Source organism: Neovison vison, chromosome 2, assembly GCF_020171115.1.
Source record: "Neovison vison isolate M4711 chromosome 2, ASM_NN_V1, whole genome shotgun sequence".
Taxonomy (NCBI): Eukaryota; Metazoa; Chordata; class Mammalia; order Carnivora; family Mustelidae; genus Neogale; species Neogale vison.
Genome location: NC_058092.1, coordinates 175776774 through 175794950, shown reverse-complemented (window position 1 = coordinate 175794950; position 18177 = coordinate 175776774). Strand labels below are relative to the sequence as shown.

At 36.6% G+C, this 18177-nt stretch overlaps 1 protein-coding gene and 1 non-coding gene across 3 annotated transcripts; one reads left to right on the top strand and one right to left on the bottom strand.

The window, feature by feature from the left end:
- Positions 1 to 1073: 1073 nt before the first annotated feature.
- CDK1 (cyclin dependent kinase 1) lies at positions 1074 to 17201 on the bottom strand. Of its 2 annotated transcripts, none has more exons than XM_044239587.1 (8): positions 17087 to 17201; positions 15001 to 15062; positions 9080 to 9236; positions 8083 to 8206; positions 5474 to 5644; positions 4058 to 4221; positions 3795 to 3936; positions 1074 to 1569 (listed from the first exon to the last, which is right to left on the bottom strand). In XM_044239587.1, the coding sequence occupies exons 2-8, from the start codon at positions 15035 to 15037 to the stop codon at positions 1471 to 1473; spliced, it is 894 nt and encodes a 297-aa protein (XP_044095522.1). In that variant the 5' UTR covers positions 15038 to 15062; positions 17087 to 17201; the 3' UTR covers positions 1074 to 1470. The 2 variants fall into 2 exon arrangements, with proteins under 2 accessions (XP_044095522.1, XP_044095523.1); XM_044239588.1 differs by having other exon boundaries at positions 17101 to 17201.
- An 874-nt stretch (positions 17202 to 18075) lies between these two features.
- Positions 18076 to 18177, top strand: LOC122901561. The gene has a single exon (XR_006383567.1). It is a non-coding gene; the product is annotated as a U6 spliceosomal RNA (small nuclear RNA).

The window sequence follows — 18177 nt, the reverse complement described above, 5'->3', positions numbered from 1 at the left end:
AATTGTAGGAGATACAATGAGTTTGTTTCTGGTCTACATTGGGGAAGGTCGTGATTAATACTGGTTCTGAACCACTATAGGATTGCAATCCACAATTTGAAAAACAGAGCCAGTTAAACATTTTACTTTGTAGGTAAGAAAACTCTAGTCTGTAGGTACAGCATTTCACCATCTCAATTAAATCTTTTTGTGACCTTTCATTTACCAAATTCCCACCATGACATCTTAGCTCTTTACAATGTGACCCCAGACAACTTCCATTTCTAGATTCTGCATTCTCTTACTGCAAGCTGGCTTCTACCAAAGGACCTAGAACAAGGCCACCAAACCTCTCATCTTACAAATCCCATTGCCAAAGAAAATAACCCACACTTTCTCTTGCAGAGTGCAAAAACTCCAAGACAATATTGATTAGGTAGATCACACATTACATATGCAACCAATTGGGAAGAAAAACAGATGGTTATGGTTAGATGACAGACAGATGTACACTAAAAAAGATAAAACTTCTCATAGACATTTCTCTTGGCTATAACGGTTTAAATTAGGTTCCTTATAGATAGGAATCACAACAAGCAGCATTATTAATTGAACAATTCCTAAAGCTAGTGATTTTAGCTAAATACTTGTGTATTAGAACCTTATAAGGCTATTAAAAGGCAAAATTATGTCAAAATTTGCAAATAGATTCGAAGTCAGATTTGAAAGCCAAGATGAGCAACTCCTTTTTCTGGTTATTACCTCTTACCAAGGCATAAGAATCCACTTAGACAAATAGCTTTCATAACCTACCTAAAAATAGGCTAGTTCATAAATTTTCTAAACTGTTCTTCTCTGCTGTGAGCAGCCCTTGATCTTGGACTATAAAACTTAGCAAACTCTGGCATGCTCTAATGTTAGTTTTATAAGTTACTGAAAACCTCTATAAATTTAGCATCATTTCTCAAATTCGGATAGTTTTCTCATTCTGAAAGCTTCAACATTTAGGTCACAAATTGAAATACCAGCAGAAAAAAACCTCATCTTTAGGCAGGTTGAACCAGTTGGCAAGAAACTCAAAATTCAAACATTCAGAGCATCAGAACACTTCAAAGCTTTATGAACTTTGAACTTAGCACACTTTCCTAAATTTCAGTGGTTCCAACTACAGGAAAATCAGACTCTAACATTTGAGCTGATTTAATCTAACTCAAAATTTTTGCAATTCCTGACATCAATACTAGATTTATAGTTTTATTATGGTAGCAAATAGCTGTTACAGTGAGATCTATAAACATATACAGAATTATTATATTTAAATTCATATAGAACAATATTTACATTTTTAAGTTACACTTTTGAAATCAGAAGATGAAGTACAGCTTAAGTTTACAACAAAGAAAAGAAAAATACACAAAACAAAAACAGACAAAGTTAACAGTAAAAATATAACTATCTGTTCTTGATACGTGGAAACTCTTTGTCAGAAAGCTACATCTTCTTAATCTGATTGTCCAAATCATTAAAATAAGGATGATTCAGTGCCATTTTGCCAGAAATTCGTTTGGCAGGATCATAAACTAACATTTTCTGGGTGGGGGGGGTGGGAGAGGGAGATAAAAAGAAAAAAAAAGGTTTTTATTTATTTAAGAAATGAACCATAAAAAAATTTCCATAAAGCCTTAATTTTTCTACCAATAAGCCATAGCTAATAATGTTAATAAAAAACTACTAAATGAACATTTCCATCAGTTCAATACCAAATCACATAAATGCCTCATCCTCCATACTTCACCCTCTAGCTCTAAAATAACCTATTCCTTAAATTATGGATATCTCAATAACCTTTTTGCTACAAATTATGCTTTAAGACACAAGAATTCAGAGATAGCTTTAAAACCAGGACATAAATATAAGAAAGATATCTAGTTAATTATATTTACTTTGAGAATTAAATGGCCATCTGAGTTATTTACAACATTCTTTAAATGGCAGCAATTAACTATAGTGGTTTCTAATATAGCTTCCAGCAAGTTCAAAACAAAAACAAAACCAGAGAACAATGTGTTATAAAGATAGTTAAAATGAGTCCGTAAATGAATTACAGTAAGACAATCTTGTATTAAAGTTTTAATTTATACATCACCAGAAAGACTGCATGTTTAATATTGATCTTAGATTTTATCTTAAACATTAATCTTAAAGAAAACCAAATCAATAAGCAGACTAGATATACTTTTAGTATCTAGTAACCCCTTGAGCTCTTATCATGTATCAAGCACTATATTAAGTGGTTGGCACATCCGATGTTACTTAATCCTCACAACAAATGCTAAGTACTGGTCCCATTTTACAGTGAGGACACTGAGGCTCAGAGGTTAAGTAACTTGCCCAAGTTCTTACAACTAAGGAGTTTAAATCTGAAATCAAGACTGAGGATTTACAGCAGTGGTTCAACATTTTGGGTTGTCACAACTGAGAGGAATATGATCCTGTACCTATGGGGCAGAGGACTGGGATGCTGTTAAATGTCTTGCAATGTACAGGACAGCCCCTAGTATCAAAAACATGATCCAGTCCAAGAGGTCAATACCAGCTAGACTAAGGAACCATGATTTACAGTGTTTGATTTTTGTTTCGTTGACTGAAGTGAAAGTCTTTGTGTTCAAGAATTATAGACGTTAAACAAAACAGACTGGGCCCAGGATACAGAAGACTTTCTAAGTCAAATCAACAACACTGATATATAACATATCTCAATGATAGATAAAGGACTTTGGACTTCAAGTATTTGGAAATCTGAGCTGAATTTGGTGGAACAATGATTTATAAATTCTGAAAGGAGCCCAAACCAATTAGAAGGTTTACAGGATCATAGAGCAATATATTCTTTTGTTCAGTAACCTTCCCAAACCTTTTCTTTTGCAATTACATTAGCTGAGATTCAAAAAAACTCTGTCTAAAAGCTTAATATTTAAATACTGTTCTAAAACAATTTTCTTAAAGCAGGCCTACCTAGGACCATTTATATTCTATCCTAATAGATTTTTTTATCTTGCTTTTAAAGAAAACAACTGTTAGTTGGGAATGGCAATGTAGTAAAGGGGAAAGGTTTTTAAGAACTATGTTGGGGTGCCTGGGTGGCTCAGTGGGTTAAGCCGCTGCCTTCGGCTCGGGTCATGATCTCAGGGTCCTGGGATCAAGTCCCGCATCGGGCTCTCTGCTCAGCAGGGAGCCTGCTTCCTTCTCTCTCTCTGCCTGACTCTCTGCCTACTTGTAATCTCTCTCTGTCAAATAATAAATAGATAAAATCTTTAAAAAAAAAAAAAAGAACTATGTTATTCCTTCTCCTATCTTTCTGATGTACAAATGAGGCACAAAGTGAGAAATTATAGTTCATGCAGTAAAGGCTTTAATAACTAAAAATATCAAGCAATAAGGAAAACACCTATGTCTCAGATAAACTATAAAGTAGTAAACACAGACACAAAAAGTTAGAAAGGTAGGCTACTATGAACCAGCTACTTAAAAACAATAAAGTCGTATTAACCCTGCCTTTTCCTTCACAGAGCATCTATAGCTACCACAGATTTAAAAAAAAATCAAACAAACAACAACTAATGCTAAAACTTCCTCTCAAAACCACTCACGTTTCTTGGTATCTAAAATAGAGCTAGTAATACAATAAATATAACAGGCATAACGGTTATGTGCCTAGCTCAATATATGTTGGTTTTCTATCTCCCAGGTAAAGGAAATGAATTGAGTACATTCAGAATCAATGAGGTTGAAGTCAGTATAAAATGTCTCCTTACCGAGAGCAGATCCAAGCCATTTTCATCCAAGTTTTTAACATGGGATGCCAGACTTCCTGGTTTCCACTTGGGAAATGTATTCTTATAGTCCTGTAAAGATTCCACTTCTGGCCACACTTCATTATTGGGAGTACCCAAAGCTCTAAAAGGGTAGAGCAAAACAAAAAATTATTAGTTTAAGGATAACTATAATCTTAATATAACATACATGCTGCCTTATTATTTCACTTGAAACTTTAAAGTTCTTAAAAAGATAAAAATACCTGAAAATTCTGAAGAGTTGATCGATTTCTGAATCCCCATGGAAAAGTGGTTTTTTGGTTGCTAATTCTGCAAATATGGTGCCTATACTCCAAATGTCAACTGGAGTCGAGTAGCGAGCTGACCCCAGCAATACCTCTGGAGATCTGTACCAGAGTGTTACCACCTATTACAAAGCAAATTTTTACACTGAATAAATGTAGAGCATATTTATGCATAAATATGCTTAAATACAAACACATTTCAGTAGCACTGTCCTTTAGAAGGTCCCATGGTTGCCTCTGATAATATTGTTTGAAAGTCAATTAACAATACACAAAATAATAAATGGAAGATAAATATTTCATTTCTAAGTTCTAGTCATGAGGGGGTTAAGGAAAAAACAAAACAAAACAAACATCAGATAAAAGCATACAAGCTCTTTTCTTGCTTTTCAGATCATTAAAGTGCAAGAATCAAAATAGTCATGACAACAATCACTTTTTTAAAAAAGCCACTGGAAACAGATTTGGTCATGACACTGTACAATGCATGTACATATACTGCTCACATGCTAAGAACATGAGTAGGTAAATAACAGTTTATTAGTGGTCTAGAGGCTGATCTACTATTTTAGTATCTATAGATTATCATGATGGTAAAAATACCATCTCTAAGTTAATGAGATCAGCAGCATCTGTTAAAGCCAATGGGAACCAAATAATCTTTACTTTTTTATACAGCCATGGAAAAAATGATGAAAAGAAGCCCATACATCTGACCAAATGAACAATGTTGTTAAGTTCTCATCTGGAGATAGTCTTTGGGCTCAGAGATTGACGATGCCATAGAAAACCATCATCCAGAAGTCCTTTACTACAGAAGTCAACCCTCCCTTTTCCTGCTGGAAGTAACAAATGAAATGCCAAGTTATCCGTAGAACATGGACAAAACTTGATTATATTTAGTAGTTTCTAAATATATCTGAAACAGTAACCCATAACTAACAGAACCTCTCTTTTATAAATTTTATTGTGTACCAGAGAGGATCCAATCAGGAGACAAAAACCACTTGGTGATTTGCTTGGGGAAAGTTGACTAAGAAGGATTATTAAATAATTGAGGGTTAGGAAAAGAGAGTAACTAATAAGCAATAACTCTTAGAACTATAGCAAGGAAAACCCCTTACTTCTGTAGTCCCTCTCCTGCCCCTTCTACTGCCATCACGCCTGCTGGCAAAAAAAAAATATTTAAAGGTCCCAGTTAGATTTTCACATAGCATGCAATGAAGAGTGAGTTTGGAACTGAGAGGCATTAAATTCATGCTAGCAGGACGGAAGTCTTTCTTACTGGGTGTTTCTTGACTTAATGAACAAACACAGAAAACAAACCAGCAACCACATATATTCAAAAGCACCAAAACACACTAGTCTACATACCTCATGTGTGTATACTCTAATAGGTATTCCAAAAGCTCTGGCAAGGCCAAAATCAGCCAGTTTAATTGTTCCTTTGTCATCAATCAATAGATTTTGAGGTTTTAAGTCTCTGTGCAGAACTCTTCTGGAGTGGCAAAACACAATCCCTTGTAGGATTTGGTACAAATAACTCTGGAAGAAGGAAGTAAGTCAGAAACTTAACAGTCCCATACGATGATTTTCTAACTAATCTTGATGAGTTCGTCTCTAAGATATAAGAAATTATAATGCAGGGAAATAATTTAACTGCCACAAAAACTTTCAGGCATTTGAGACTAACAAGCAACATTTGGGGGTGGGAAGCCCATTGATAACTATAATCAGTATCATGTTGGTATACCTGAGACAAAGATATTTTCCTTATGGATACATCCATATCCATACGAACTCATTTAGTCTTCTGTTATATTTCTGTCCCCAATTCTGAAGTCCTAAGTTCTGTACAGTTTTTTATTTTATTTTAAAGATTTTACTTATTTATTTGAGAGAGAGAGAAAGTAAGAGACAGAGCACAAGTGGAGCAGGGAGGGGCAGGGGAGAGGGAGAAGCAGACTCCCCACCGAGCAGGCAGCTGGACACAGGGCTCAATCCCAGGACCCTGAGATCATGACCTGAGCCACAGGCAGATGCTTAACCTACTGAGTCACCCAGCTGGCCCAGACAGTTTTTTAAACTTTTGTCTATAGACTTATAGTAACTTTTTATTTTGAATAGGGTTGGTCCATTTCTATTTCTTATTATTACATATTAATTTCTTCTTTGGAAACATTGGTTACAGATTCTAAAAGAAATGACAAATATGCTATTATGATTATATATTTAAATAAAGGCAATTATCATAACATGCAACTTAGTAGTTCAGTGAAAAATATCATACAAGATAGGTGTTGCCAAGACAATGTAATTGTCATTTGAAGCAACATGGGTATTACAGAAATATAAGGTATACATAGTATTGACTTATAAATTTCCAAATTATAAAATAATACATAAAATCAACTGTTAGAACAACAACAAAAAAAAAGACTATGTATTAACTGAGGCATCTGGCTGGCCCAGTCAGAACAGAGTGCAACTCTTGATCTTGACCTTGGGGTTTGAGCCCCACATTGGATGTACAGATTATTTAAATAATACTATTTTTAAAAAGAATTATGTATAGGCTTATAAATAGCCAAAAATGAAAAATTATTAGATGAGATACAAAATGATAATACACTTTTTTCACATAAGGGACTGAAAAATATTTACAAGATTAATAGAAGTAGGTGCTAAAAAAATAACCGTCACACACCATAATGAGTAAATTGCTGCTATTATTTGGAAGGCAACTGGCATTATCAAGATTTTAAATGTAAATAAACATCTTCAACCCGCTGATTAAAATTATAAGAATTTACTCTAGGGCACCTAGGTGACTCTTGGTTGCACCTCAGCTCAAGATCTCAGGGTTGTGAGACTGAGCCCCATCTCCAGCTCTGCGTACAGCACCGAGTCTGCTTGTCCCTTTCCCTCTGCTCTTCCCCACCACTCTCATACACTCACTGGTACTCTCTTAAATAAACAAAATCTAAAAAAAAAAAGAATTTATTCTATAAGGATTCACTGGGGCATGGTTCATGAGAGCATGAATCACCGAGCTGGAAAAGAACTTCAATGTCTATCAGTATGGAATTGTTTTAAATAATTAGATCAGGAGCGCCTGGGTGACTCCGTTAAGTGTCTGTCTCTGGCTCAGGGCTCAGGTTATGATCTCAGGATCCTGGGATTGAGCCATGCCTTGGGGTCCCTGCTCGGATAGGAGTCTGTTTCTCCTTCTCCCTCTGCCCCTATCCCCTGTTCGTGCTCACTCTCAAATAAATAAATTAAATATTTTTAAATAAATAAATAAATAGATCAAGTATTTAGACAGGCAAACCTATATGTGGAAGGTCTCGCAGAAAAAGGGTTTTACAATAGTGTGTTTATATACACAGAGCTGACATACAAGTATCTCTAAGACTACTAAAAAACTATTTAATGGCTACTAACCCTGTGGACTGGTTCAGTACTGGTAGAGTTAAAGGAAAGACACATCTACTTTATATAGACTTCAATGCTTTTTAAAAAATTATCCATTTATAATTTAACTGAAATATCAATAATAAATTAAACATTCAAAACCAGAATAAAATAAAACCACTTCCTGTCATTACCCTACCAAGCTTTTGTTACATTGTTTTACACATATCTGACTGCCAAATAAAGACCAAAATATCCTAGTTTCCAACAATGGAATACATACTTAATGGTTTTATGTTATCCCAGGCACTACTTTTCACTTTATAACTAGAAGCACTATCTAATAATTAAAGGGGTAACTTTTATCTTTCTCCCATAGTCTATAAATAAAATATTCTTTTCCTCCTCATTCTACTAACATTTTTTCTAAGCATATTCCCCAAAATACAGAACTCCTATGCAGTAGACCCTTAACATTTGGTGGATACATACTAATACAACTAAGTAAGATAAGTACTAATGCATTTAGTAAGTGGATAAATACTAACAAAATTAAATAAGCTTCTTACCTTAACAAGTGAAGAATCCATGAACTGACCAGGAGGGATGGAATCTAAGTATTTCTTAAGATCCATGGAAAGGAATTCAAAAATGAGATATAACCTGGAATCCTGCATAAGCACATCTTGAAGACTAGAGAATAAAATACTCATGTGAAAAAAAAAATCTACCACTTTTGACCTCTCATAAAATAAAACTTCCATAAATTTAAAAATGGCAATCATAAAAAGTGGGACTATAAGAAATTTTCTGTAACAAAACATACATACTGTTTTGGGATAGAAAAGATGGTAGCTTCCCTAGTATTGAAAACCTCAGTACTAAAGTAGAATTTAAGAAAGGAAATTCAGGGCAGCAAATGAATATTAAGTTGTATTATGCTGAAGGTGCTAACAAACAACTTATATTTCAAAAGAACATTTAAAAAAAAAGATATTTAGAACATTTCTATGTTGACTACTTGTTGCACAGAGCTTGTCTTTTCAGTGGAGTAAATTATAGGAATACATATTAAAATTTACTAGGAACCCTTAACAGTAGCTATCTCCAGCCCCAGAAAAATGCAATTAAATCCTAACTTGGACTATTAGGAAACAAACGCCTCAAACACCAGTCCAAATACTTAGAGAAAGAAAAAATTTTTTTTTCTTTTTCATCTGACATAGCCACCCAACTGTGATTAAGGGGTCTTTAAGGACCAGATCTCAGATTGGTGTAGGGGATAAAGGTCTGTGAAAAAGGATTTCCTTTTCTCCCTTGGCCAGTTTACCTTGATTTTCCAGCCCCCAATTCTAATCTCTTATTACCAAGCTCCTCTAGTTCTGTTCCTGCTTTAAATCTATTCTTCCTATGCCTGGCACTCCAACTTCACAAAAAAATAATAGAGTTCTATTCCGCTCAGCAAAGTTATTAAGACCAGATATGAAGCAAATGTAAAAATTTCCACATTGAAATTCACATTTGAAACAGTATGCGGAAAATGGTTTAAATTCAGATATACCATACCTGACTATATTTGGATGACGAAGTTCTTTTAATAGAGAAATTTCCCGAATTGCAGTACTAGGAACCCCTTCCTCTTCACTTTCTAGTCTGATTTTCTTCATGGCTACTACTTGACCTGTAGTTTTGTGTCTACCCTTATACACAACTCCATAGGTACCTGAAATAGACAAAGTAAATGTCTACTATAGGACACCCTCCACAAACTAAGATTTGAAAAAAGGACTAAATCCCATGAAGTGTCACATGATAGAAATGTCTACTGTGACCAGATAGGAAGTGTCTTACTCAAAATTATACCCTCATCACTTCCAAAAAGAAATTGAGGGTAACTACAACCTATGATGTCTTTAGAAATAAAATTCATGTAGTAGTCACAATTTTCCCATACATTTAAATTACCAGTAATTTCCCAGCACATTTTAGAGAAGAAAATGATGGATCCTTTGCCAATTGGAATTTATCTTCTTTCAGATATCCAACCCAACAATAAAGCAGGCATAAAATATAGGGTGAAGATAATTTGGGCTGAAGAATTATTAACAGGAGCCATTGTGACACATTCAGAAAACTGTAGAGTGCTTTATGCACTTCAAATAGTCAATCCTCATCTAGAAAAACATGGGGCTAAAATATTTTACTATCTGGTAAATCTATTAAAGTTCAAAATATCTACTATGTAGTATAAAAGTCTCACACCCATTTGGAAGTTAAGAACATGGATTCTGATATATAAGCTTCAGATAATGAGCAACAATGTCAACAGAAGGGATTGTGGGCAGGAGGGTGGATATAGAGAACATAAGCAGCAATATTAAGGGAGATGAACTAGTTAGTTTAAAAAGTTCATGTACAGGGTGCCTGGGTGGCTTAGTTCGTTAAGGTCTGCCTGAGTGATACTCTGGTCATGATCCCAGGACCCTGGGAGCAAGGCCCCCACAGGGCACCTTGATCAGCATGGAGCCTGCTTTTCCTTCTGCCTGCCACTCCCCTTGCTTGTATCTTACTCGTGCCCCCCATATCTAGACAAATAAATAAATAAATAAATCTTAAATTTTGAAAAAAATTCATAAACAGGACATACTTAGTCCCCAGATAGGTGCTCTTTTAACAGTGGTTGGAAGGGTACCTGGCTGGCTCAGTAGGCAGAGCATGACCTTGATCTCAGGGTCGTGAGGTTAATTAAGCCCCATGTTGGGTGTGGAGCCTACTTAAAAAATAAATAAAATCTTAAATAAACAAATACATAAAATTTTTAAATTCAGGCTGAAAAATATAGAAAGATCTTGAACCTCTTGACTCTACATAAAATTTTGAATAACCTGCTATTTTTCTGTAACAATGGTTTAACTTTAGAAGTGATTAGAGTGCATTTTTCTTTCTTTCTTTTTTTTTTAAAGATTTTATTCATTTATTTGACAGAGAGAGAGATCACAAGTAGACAGAGAGGCAGGCAGAGAGAGAGAGGGAAGCAGGCTCCCTGCTGAGCAGAGAGCCCGATGCGGGACTCGATCCCAGGACCCTGAGATCATGACCTGAGCTGAAGGCAATGGCTTAACCCACTGAGCCACCCAGGTGCCCTAGAGTGCATTTTTCTAAGGAGACCTATTCTAAAGCTTTTATCAGTTTCTCCAAAGGTAGTAGTATTTCAAAAAAGGCTAAGAACTACTATCACATTATCTCCTTGCTTAATTAGAATATTAAGAATGGGGGTGCCCTAACCCAAATTTAATCAAAATAATGTAAAATGGCTCTTAGATCAATTACGTCTTTAAAATGATACCAATATTTAGGAAGACACAATTGTATGAATTTCTCTGTTTAAAACAAACTTAGAACAAAGTTTATTTAGCATCACCAAACCATCCTTAATATTTTTTTTTTTTTTAAGATTTTATTTATTTATTTGACAGACAGAGATTACAAGTAGGCAGAGAAGCAGAGTCTCTGGTGGGTTAAATAAAGCCTCTGCCTTCGGCTCAGGTCATGATCCCAGGGTCCTGAGATTAAGCCCCACATCAGGCTCTCTGCTCAGCAGGAAGCCTGCTTCTACCTCTCTCTCTCTGCCCGCCTCTCTGCCTACTTGTGATCTCTGTCAAATAAATAAATAAAGTCTTAAAAAAAAACAAACACAAAAGTAGGTAAGTCAGTAGCACAATTACCGGACACACTGTTAAAGCAAACTCAAGATTCATCAATTGCATAATGTAGTCTAATCAGTTAACTAATTTTTTCCCCTACTATTCCTCTCTCTCCTTCAAGTGTACAATCTCATCTGGGCCTAAAATTTACTCATAACAATAAACTAACTTATATCTAACACTTAGTATTTATTCAATTTTAGACATCACAAGTGCTGTCTCTTTTCTGACTCTTTGAACCATTATCACTCATAACTACTAGGATAGAGCTCTAGTTAAAGCATAATGATTCTACTGGTTAAGCACTAAAAATTATTTATGAAATGCACAGTATATACTTTGAAATAAACTACACATTATTATCCTTAAAGATTTTATTTATTTATTTGACAGAGAGAAAGCATAAGCAGGGAGAGCAGCAGGCAGAGGGAAAGGGAGAAGCAGGCTCCTCACTGAGCAGGGAGCCTGATGCGGGGCTCTATGCCAGGACCCTGGGATCATGACCTGAGCCAAAGGTAGATGTTTAACCAACTGAGCCACCCAACTGTCTTGAACTACACTTTATTAAGTTTAAAAAATAATAATGTTAGTTATGGTCAGGTTCTGGAGACTCTGAATGTTAAGCACAAAAACTTACATCAAATGTTTATTGAGTGAATAAAGGCCAAGTTAGGTCCTCCATCATAGATATAGGTACTCTCTATGATCAAAAAAGACGTTTCCCTATTACAGGATGTAACACTCAGATATTTGTAATTTAGAAGAAACCAGAGAACACCTTTGTAATAACTGAAACAAGAAAATTCTAGATGTATTTAAGAAATGAATCAGGTTGTGGGGCACCTGGGTGGCTCAGTGGGTTAAAGCCTCTGCCTTCGGCTCAGGTCATGATCCCAGGGTCCTGGGATCGAGCCCCACATCGGGCTCTCTGCTCCACAGGGAGCCTGCTTCCTCCTCTCTCTCTGCCTGCCTCTCTGCCTACTTGTGATCTCTGTCTGTCAAGTAAATAAATAAAATCTTTAAAAAAAGAAAGAGGGGCGCCTGGGTGGCTCAGTGGGTTAAAGCCTCTGCCTTCGGCTCAGGTCATGATCTCAGGGTCCTGGGATCGAGCCCCACATCGGGCTCTCTGCTCAGCAGGGAGCCTGCTTCCTCCCTCTCTCTCTGCCTGCCTCTCTGCCTACTTGTGATCTCTGTCTGTCAAATAAATAAATAAAATCTTTAAAAAAAAAAAATAAAAAAAGAAAGAAAGAAATGAATCAGGTTGTCAAAAAACTCAAGTATCAAGGTGGCAAAGTCAGGAGGACTATTCTTAATTAGAAAAAGATTAAGGAGATATTAGTCACCAAATGCAATGCATGACATTGGCTAGTTCTCAAGAAGATACATGCAGAAGTATTTAGAAGTAAAGCACATCTCTACAACTTACTTTACATGGGTCAAAAGAAAAACAAAATGCTAAACACACACACACACACACACAGATAATAAAGCAAATGTGACATAATTAACATCTTGGTAAAAGGTATTACAGGTTCATTAAATTTATATTTCAACTTCCCTGTTTGGAAATAATCCAAATAAAGTTGAGGGAAAGAAATTTAACTTTTCAAATTGGTACTTTAATGCTAGAATTTGACCAGGTATCTGGCAAACCAAAAGAAAATGCTGTGTGAAAGGCCTTAATTATTCATATAATTTATTTTTTCAAAAAAAATGTCCACCACAAAATTCAAAACAGCCAAGCACTGGAGTAGTCAAGACAATATAAGCCAGAAAAAGAAACAAAGGAAAACAGATAATGTTACCATCAAACATTTGAATATCTCCAGTGGTACTAGACACTACTGCCAAGCCCTGTTCAAACACTTATGAACAAGACAAAATCCCAAACTTCAGAAAGCTTACATACAGTGTAGTAAAGAAAAAGGATATTAAGGATAACAAAAAGGGAACTACAAAATGCACTTGGACTAGAACAATGAGATGAAAGTGAAGGCAGCAGAGTGGTTAACAAGGTGACAGAGCACCGGTTGCCAAAAGCCCAAGGATCAACAAATAGGGAATATGAAAGGAAATCGTGTAGTAGAGCAGGAGTCTTTTAACTCCAGGAAATAAGACCACATTTGAAATTATACTCTTTATTGATTGATTTTAACTAGAGTACTTTTCTCAAGAGTCAAATCTGTAGTCTCCTGCATGTTTGGAGTTCCAGAGTTTTAAAGAAAAACACATTGAGGGCGCCTGGGTGGCTCAGTTGGCTAAAAGACTGCCTTTGGCTCAGGTCATGATCCTGGAGTCCCAGAATCAAGTTCCAGCATCAGGCTCCCAGCTCCACGGGGAGTCGGCTTCTCCCTCTGACCTTCTCCCCTCTCATGCTCTCTCTTACTCTCTCTCGCAAATGGATAAATAAAATCTTAAAAAAAAAAAAAAAGAGTCACTATAGCGGAATGATTAAAATAAATGTTAAAAAAAAAGAAAGAGAGAGAAACACATTTACACTGTAAGAATAACTTATTATTCCAAACTAAAAATCAGCACTCATTTAATTCTCTGGGGATTAAGAAAAACTCAAAGCAGAAGACGGCAGATTTGTTAATCAAACTTATTTTCAACTCAGAAACAAAATTAGCTTAGTTGAGCAGGTTTAATATTTTTTGGGAAAAAAAAAAATCATATATTTGTAATAGATCCCTAAACCAACCATCACCTAAACTTATCATTACTATCTTACTATCTTACTAAATTCTTTCCAGTACTCCACCCCCAGACTTTTAGTAGTATTCCTTATACAAGCATGGTTTTGGAACACACTAAAAATATACTAGTCAGAAATGTCTCTCAAACAGAACCTACATAAATTGGACTCTAATAGCAAATTACTTTGTACAAGTTGTACATTTGTTCCTAGAGTATACAATATAAATACCAACTCTTATATAGAAACTTGGATATTCTGTTGGGAGAAAAAGGCAAAGGGATATTTTTACTCTTCCACTTATGCCATATAAACATTTAAAAATTTTAAGTACTACAGAAAGGAAATGAATGATCATATACAAGAGTTACTGGTTTTAGATTTGCTTAACATGTACACATGACAGGTCATTTAAATCTAGGGAAACAAAAAAATTTATTTAAATTGGTTTAATAGTCTCTTGTACTAGTTCACAAAGTTTAGGTAAAAATACTGCTCTTAAAAATAATTGTATGAAACTAAAAATACACTATTTTTTTTAAAAGGTTTTATTTATTTATGTGAGAGAGAGAATGAGAGAGAGAGAGAGCATGAGAGGGGAGAAGTTCAGAGGGAGAAGCAGAGTACTTGCTAAGCAGGGAGCCTGATGTAGAACTCGATCCCAGGACTCCAGGATCATGACCTGAGCTGAAGACAGTGGCTTAACCAACTGAGCCACCCAGGGATCCTAAAAGTACACTATTAAACTTAACATAATTCTACTGCCCTAACCTCTCCCCACCAACACACATACAAGATATCAATAGTCTTCTCAAAATACAAATACTGTTGAATATTTAGTATTTTTAAAAATGTAAGATTATTAGGGGGATGGAGAGGGTTGGCAGTGAATCATATCAGAATAATTTCAATTTTCTAAAAATGTGAACATTTTTGTTACCATATAAAGAACATGTAATTAATGCGTATTAGCACAGGATACCTTAAAGATTGGATTTTAATAAATATTTACATGTTCTCATGTCCCAGACTTATAGCATTACTAAATTATTTTTTAAAAGCTTTTTTTAATTACAAAAACCACTCACCTTCTCCAATTTTCTCTATTTTGGTATAATCTTCCATAGTTAATCAGCAGATTTGGTAGATCCTAAAATGAGAGGAAAAGCTGATTTGATCTCATACCACTAACTCAAAAGGTGGTTTTAAGTTTTTAAGGAGATACAATACATAAAGCATTTTCCAGTGTCTAGTGCAGTATTAATTTTCCCTAAGTATTAGTTATGTTAAAACAACATTTACAAAGGAAAGAACTTCTGCAATAAGATTTTTCTACCTTTCTTAGCTCTTAAAACACTGGATTTTGTATATCTTAGCCAGTGTAACATTTAGCTTCTTCCAATCAAATTAACCCTCAAATTCAGCTATCAATTCATCTATCCTTCCCAAACAAAACCCAGAAGTATGTTTTATGTAACACTTCTAAGGAGCACCAATGTGTCAGTTATACCCAAACATTTCTATAAATAATGTTATTCGACTGAATTTGTACTTTATGATTTCTTTTTGAAAATTCAAAAGGAAAAAATTTTAAAGACACAAATGGAAAGCTAATGTAGACACACTGCTCAACCATTAGCAAGATTGCTCAAATGTCAGCTGAAATGCTGACAATAGACATTTCAAGACTTCCTCAGCTGAGAAGTGTGCCAATGAAACATATCTTCAGAAGCCCAAAGCAAAATTACCTTGATTTTCTGACACACTCATCACTGATAAGATCATATATAAAGGTCACTCTGAGTAACTGACACTTAGTTCATTCATCTTCACAATCATTCCAGAAGTAGAGACAAATCTTTTTAAATGAACAAAATTGCACTACACTGGCTATACATGCCAATCTTAAATATTTTTTTAATTTTACAAAATGGCAACAATTAGAATCGATGTAATATCGATTTTTTCCTACAATATCCAGATTTAATGTCTAAAGATCAATAAAATTGTTGAGTTCTACAATATCCAGATTTTTACAATATCCATACTATTTACAATATCCAGATTTTACAATACCCATTTAATATGCCCAAAGAATAAAATTGTTGAGCTCTACAATATCCAGATTATTTACAATACTCAGATTCTACAATATCCAGATTTAATATGCCTCATTTAATATGTTCAGCTCATTTTTAACAACAACTTAATTTCCAAGCTGGGTTTTATTACCCTCTCTCCATTTTCCTGTTCTAACAATTCAAAATAAAGGATGCAGCTTTAAATGTCTTTTGAATGCCTTCTGGGGCTCTGTACTACTAGCAGCAGGATGTAAAACACCAAGAGCTTCATCTCCTAACCAGAGACCTCCAGGTCTTTAAAGGAAGCAATTGTGCACCTTGGTAACCCTAGTACTAAACAAAAATTAAGGGGTACTCCAACACACGTATCTCTCGGCACTTCTTAGCTTTCTACCTTGGGCCAATTGCACAGTGTATAACAGTTACCAAGCGCAAAGTAAAAACAAACAAATCCAGATTCCCTCTAGTTTTATCCTTGGCCAAGTGTTCTTAAAAGCTCTGGGAGCACAAGAGACTTGGGCACGGAGGGAAGCCCGAGAAGGCCCCAAAGTTGGTTCATCTGATCGGTGTTTCGGGACGACCTGGCTTTGGGAACTGGCGCGGGTACCTGGCCCAGGTGCGCTCTGGCTTTCCGCCGCCACGGAGGCTAGAGCAGGGCGCACGCGGGACAGGCCGGAGCCTCAGGGCCTAGGACGGAGCCTGGCAATCCGCGTCGTCGAACCAGTGCAAGGGTTTTCCTCAGCCAGGCCAGCGGCCCCTTCGCAACATCTGCCGACCGCGACCCCAGACTGCAACTCCGAGGCCAGGGCAGCCCCTGCCCTCCCCACAGTACGCCCGCCGGATCTGGGCTCCCGCGAGCCTTCCTGGGAAGGCGGGCTCCGGCGTCGCTCACACGCCCAGGCCCCGGGACCCGAGTGAAGGCGCGGCCTAGCCTCCAGAGGCCCGGCCTGGTCCCGCGCAGACCCGGCCTGGCCCCGCGTAGACCCCTGCTGCCCAGCCCGGCCTCCTAACATCACCCGGTTCCTCAATACTCCTTCTCCGGGGCCTCCGAGCCGGCCCCGCCGAGCAGACGCCCCGTAGGCATGACCCTGACCTCAGCAACTCTACCCGGCTTATTATCCCGCGACGAAAGCGGCGGCGGCTACCACGGCAGCGTCGCTCTGGCCTTAACTTCCAAGAGCCAGCTTTGAAGCTAAGTGCGAGCTGTTTCAAACTCACCGCGCTAAAGGGCCCGGGACCCACCAATCACATAGTCCGTAGACTTTCAAAGGAGCCAATCGGAGCCCAGCGACGCTTGGGGCTGGGCTTCCCGGGAGGCTAAAGCGCGAAAGAAAGTGGAAACGGCGGCTAGAGAAAAAGCAGGAGGGCGGGCGCCAACTGAGTCTGAGCGCAGGCGCTTTCTTTCATCGCAGGATAACGTCGTCCTACTGTTTCTGCTCGTCGGAAATCTACTGTTCCCCCTAGGTCGGGATTCCCCCCGCCCGCCGCCAGTATTGGCACAATTAAAACTTACTGCACTCAATATCTCATCACAACAGGGATTCTACATTGACATTCAAATTCCATTACTTTCACTTCTAATACTTAAAACTACTGTATATTTATGTTTTTCTAAGTGGGTGATTTTCCGGCTCTGCCAAAGGAGCACATTTCACAAGTACACAAGTATATATTTTTACCTTACTTTTTAAATTTTTTAATGTTTTATTTATTTGAAATTCTATTTATCTAAGAATTTAAAACAAAATTTTAATTTTTTAGTTTTAAATCACTTTCACATCAGAATTTTAGTTGTTTTTTAAAACACAAAAATTCTCAATTTCATGAGAGGAAGAAAAAGAGATCTAAATTATACTTTAAATAATACAGTATCAAAAACTCTCTCTCTCATTACCTCCACCATAACTTTAAGGGAGATGTCTGTTCTTGAACATCATTCTTTAAGTCTCTAAGAAAATAAGAAAGAAATGGAAGTGGTGGTAAGAAGAGTCCCCTAATAAGGGCTTCTCTTTTCACTATCCTTCATGGGATATAGGACAAAGACTGATTACCATGATTATCATATTAGAAGACCCAGATTAAGTGCTCGCTTGGGCAGCACAATTGGTAAAATTGGAATGATACAGAGATTAGCCTGGTCCTTAGGCAAGGGTGACATAAATTGGTGAAACATTCCATTTTTTT

Coding starts and splice junctions, on each gene's coding strand:
- CDK1 (XM_044239587.1), bottom strand. CDS start 15,037: ATGGAAGATTATACCAAAATAGAGAAAATTGGAGAAG. Junction 9,237..15,000: donor AATAGAGAAAATTGGAGAAG/GTGAGTGGTTTT, acceptor TGTCTATTTCAG/GTACCTATGGAGTTGTGTAT. Junction 1,570..3,794: donor ATGGCTTGGATCTGCTCTCG/GTAAGGAGACAT, acceptor CCCCCCACCCAG/AAAATGTTAGTTTATGATCC.